Genomic DNA, 4,418 nt, shown 5'->3' with positions numbered 1-4,418 from the left:
CAAGAAATGCTAGGTGTTATAAGGAATGAAAATGAGAATTCTGCTTGTTACTCTATATACAGCTTCATTCGTAGTAGATACATTTAAAATAGAAATGCACATATTCTAATGTTAAAGGAAATACACTCAATATTTAGAAATGATAAGCACAGATTGTTAGATCAAAATGTCCAGGCATTGTCAAAAATTATACATATGTAGAATCAAAATCCAGGTTGACATTGTGTTTAGAACATATCTATCTATTTCCTCTGAACTGAAAAAGAAAAAAAAAAACAAAAAACAAATTAAGTGTAATGGACACTGTATGGTATTTTTATCGTATGAGGAGGCTGATTGGAAATTTCCCAATGATACACCAGGGCATAGGCAATATAGCACAAGAGGAGTAGCATGAGGTATGAGCTATTAATGCCAAGGACACACACCACTGAATACTTCAACTTAATAAGCTCACTAAAAACTGCATTCATGGTACCCTAGAGAATTACATTGGTCTCTCAGTCCATGATTTCCCCAAAGGAAGTTGCACAACAAATTGAAAATGGTTTCAGGTACTTTAAAAATGCAAGGGGAGAACTTTAGATATGATGATCTCAGTGATTCTCTCCTTCATAACTTAGATAGTAGAAGAACTATGAATAGCAAATATTAGTGAATAAGCAGAGCATTAGAGTTTCTAATCCTAAGAGCTGAGTCTGAATACTTGGGGACAAATTCCTAGGAAGTAAGTATTTTACAAAAATCCTATATGGGCAACATTTAACTGCAGAGAAGCATTTTCCAAGAGTCAGTAGTTTTGAAGCAAATACCTAACCTATGCAGTATCTAATGCTCCCTCAAGACCTATGATGTATCTAATGTCCCCTCCAAGTATTTATTTTAATTACTTGACAGATTTTATATTTCAATATTTCTAATAGATTGGAGATCACTCTATTGAGTTTCACAATCTTAGTCTTTTTAGTATTTGTTGTTATCGTTGTTAAGTGCTGTCAAGTTGGTTCCGACCCATAGTGACCATGTATAGGGTTTCCAAGGAGCAGCTGGTGAGCTTGAACCACCGACCTTACAGTTCAAATGGCTTTGCAGTGTGGCTCATTAACCCACAGATATTTACTGAGGCCTTATTCTGATCCAGTCCCCAATGTGAATGATTTAACCAATGACAATATTTAAGAATCAAAAGCATGCATGCTTTCAAAGAAAAGAGAGGTTCGTTTATCATCTTCATAAATAAATAATTTGTTGTTGCTATTTAGTGCCATTGAGTTAATGTTGTTAAATATATATGTATATATATATATATATATATCTTAACAAATAAAAGAGAGTTTCATTTATCATCTTCACAAATCATTTATTGTTTAGTTCCCATGAATTATTACTGTTAAATATATATGTGTGTGTATATATATATATATTTGTTTGTTATGCCTGTTATTAATGTAAAGTGCCAGCAAACCAGTTCTGACTAACAGTTATTCTGTATAGGTTTCTGTGTAGCAGCTGGCTGGAGGAACCACTGACCCTGCTGTTAACTGTACAGTGCTTATTCAAAACCAAACTATATTAACCTACAAGTGCCACATAAGAATGCCAAATAAATCATAGATTAAACAAAATTAATATTTAATATTAAATCATCTTGCATTAAAACTCATAACTTGGTAACTGGTGCCAACCCAGATAACTAAGAGAGCCATCTACTCCATTTATTTTGAAAATATGTGTGACTAAGGACACCTTTCTTAAATTCGTTGAATCTGTCTTGCTATGTATAATATGGCAGTGATACCAGTTCATAGCTTAAATGGCTTCTGTTGGGTAGAAATAGGATTAAGATGCAGTATTCAAATCACTGATGCAGTATTCAAATCACTAAGGAGCTCTGGTAGAGTAGTGGTTACGAATCGGGTTGTGAATCTTAAGGTCAGCGGTTCGAAACTACCAGCTGCTCCGCGGGAGAAAGATGAGGCTTTCTACTCCGTAAAGATTTACACCCTCGGAAACCCTGTACAGGGTCGCTATGGGTCGGAACCGACTCGACGGCACTTAACAACAATTCAAATCACCAATGAGAGAGATTGCCACATAGTCTGTACTAAAGTATCAACTCATTGTAGAGATTGAAATACATAGGACAAGAGAATAATAGAAAACCTTTAGATACAAATCTTGTACCAGGGATGTAAATTTGAAGTAGGCCTTAGATGAAGAAGTATATTATCACTAGCTTTCTTACATTCCATGTTTTAAAAGACAAAGGTAAATTCCTCATGTTTCATGGTTGTCAGACTTAAATTGTGTACAAAACACTATTATTTAACCTAAACAGTTGTTAACATCTATTTCTCAAGAAATTGAAAAGGTTTGAGGCCTAGGAAATAATTAAGACCTAATAAGTATTTTTGAAAATTAGTAAACAATCTACACATTCTAGTAAATGGCAAGGATTCTAATAGTAAATTTCTAGTATATTAATGAAATGTGATTTATTTCTCCATTCAACAGACATACTTTGTTTCAATAAAATATTTATGTGCTATCGTTTTTCAAGATTCCTGGTGGTATTGCTGATAAGCTCTATAGAGTTAAATTTTAAACTCTAACCTCATCAGCTATATTACAATCAAATATATATTAAAAATGCTGTTGTAAATTTAATCTTGTCTCATAATCACCCTGTAGATATGACCTGTAAACTCAGTAAACTGCCACAGCTTTCTTCAAAGATGCTGCTGATAGGTTTGAATGGGCAACATTAAAAGTAGCACTCCAACCACTTCTTCACTAGAGCTCTTCTAATGCTTATTGGAAGTAACAAATATTAAAAAAAGAAAAAAAAGATGTATTTTAGTTAATTCTTCCGAAGAGTAACATTGTGAATAGAAATGCAATTAATAGAGTTTTGAAGACTATGGTTTTTTTGAAGACAAACTACCAAGAATTTCTTCTGAGTAGGTTCCAATCACCAACATTTGTATTGTCAGTGACAAGCTTAACCCTTTGTGTCATACAAGGATTTCATATAATTATTATATTAAGAGGATCATGAATGACTAAAACGTATTTTGAAACAATAAGAAAAAAAACCCTGTTGCCATCAAATAAAGTATGTGTTCAAGAGTAAAAGTGTTCCATAGGATTTTATTGGCTATAATCCTTATAGCACCAGTTGATCCACAAGCCTGTTGTTGTTGTTACAGTTGTAAAGTACTGTTGAGTGCATTCTGACTCATATCGACACAGCGTAGGGTTTCTGAGGAGCAGCCAGTGAGTTTGAACCACTGGCCTTGAGGTTCAAACCAAACTTGTTGCCCAGTGCTTATCCAACAGAACTCTGTTTCAGTGCAAAATTTGTTACTTAGGGAGCTAAATACATTTAGGAATCACCTAAGTTGAGCTTAAAGAGCATGCAAAATTTCAGTCTTATAAAAAAGACCAAAAATCTAAATGTTTTATGAACACAAAATAGATAATTTCTGATAATAAATAAAGAATATTGTTGGAAAATATAATAACTTAGCATGGACATGTGTGTACTTACCTTCCTTCTTCCCAGAAAAAGAAAAAGAAAACCCCAAACAACAGAAATATGACCAACCACTCGGTGGTAATGGAATTCTACCTCATGGAGTTCTCCAACACCAGGGAACTCCGGGTTCTGCATGCCTTTGTATTTCTGATAATTTACTTGGAGACCATCATGGGGAATCTTCTCATCATCATCCTTGTCATTCTGGATCAGAGTCTTCACACACCCATGTACTTCTTCCTCCAGAACTTATCTTTTCTTGATTCTTGCCTCATTTCAATCACAGTCCCAAACTTTATTCTGAACTCTTTATCCCATAGGAGCACAATTTCTATGTCAGGATGTGTGTTGCAGATCTTCTTGGTGGTTCACTTTGTTGGATCTGAACTTTTCCTCCTCTCAATCATGTCCTATGATCGATATGTGGCCATCTGTCATCCTCTGCATTATGAGAATATAATGAACAGGGGCTTCTGTATGCAGATGGCAGCTGCCTCATGGCTTGCTGGAAGCATTTTTGGGGTTCTTTACTGAGCTGGAAATTTCTCTCTGTCTTTCTGTGGATCCAGGAAACTCCCACGTTTTTTCTGTGATGTTCCATCTCTACTGAAGATTTCTTGTTCTAAGACACATATTATCATTAATGTCAGTGTATCAATTGGCTTCTTGTATTCACTTTTATGCTTAATTTGTATTGTTTTTTCATACATTTGTATTTTCAATATAGTGCTGAGAATGCCATCATTTCAAGGCAGGTCAAAAGCCTTCTCCACTTGCCTGCCCCATCTGGTAGTTGTGATCACATTTTTTATGACAGGTGCCATTGCCTATTTGAAACCTGTCCCTGACTCCCCAGATCTTCTTGATTTTGTTATGTCTG

The 4,418-nt window shown here is 34.8% G+C and overlaps 1 protein-coding gene across 1 annotated transcript in view; it reads left to right on the top strand.

Annotated features, from left to right (window-relative positions):
* Positions 1 to 3,598: 3,598 nt before the first annotated feature.
* The window catches only part of LOC102814047 (olfactory receptor 14A16-like), a 1,032-nt gene continuing 212 nt past the window's right edge, over positions 3,599 to 4,418 (top strand). The window contains exons 1-3 of the mRNA XM_006877762.1: positions 3,599 to 4,013; positions 4,074 to 4,157; positions 4,266 to 4,413. Coding sequence (XP_006877824.1) covers positions 3,599 to 4,013; positions 4,074 to 4,157; positions 4,266 to 4,413 — 647 coding nt within the window. The remainder of the gene's footprint in view (positions 4,014 to 4,073; positions 4,158 to 4,265; positions 4,414 to 4,418) is intronic.

This window comes from Chrysochloris asiatica, unplaced genomic scaffold (assembly GCF_000296735.1).
Source record: "Chrysochloris asiatica unplaced genomic scaffold, ChrAsi1.0 scaffold00592, whole genome shotgun sequence".
NCBI classification, from domain to species: domain Eukaryota; kingdom Metazoa; phylum Chordata; class Mammalia; order Afrosoricida; family Chrysochloridae; genus Chrysochloris; species Chrysochloris asiatica.
Note: the sequence above shows the minus strand (reverse complement) of the source record. Positions and strands in the feature narration are given on the sequence as shown.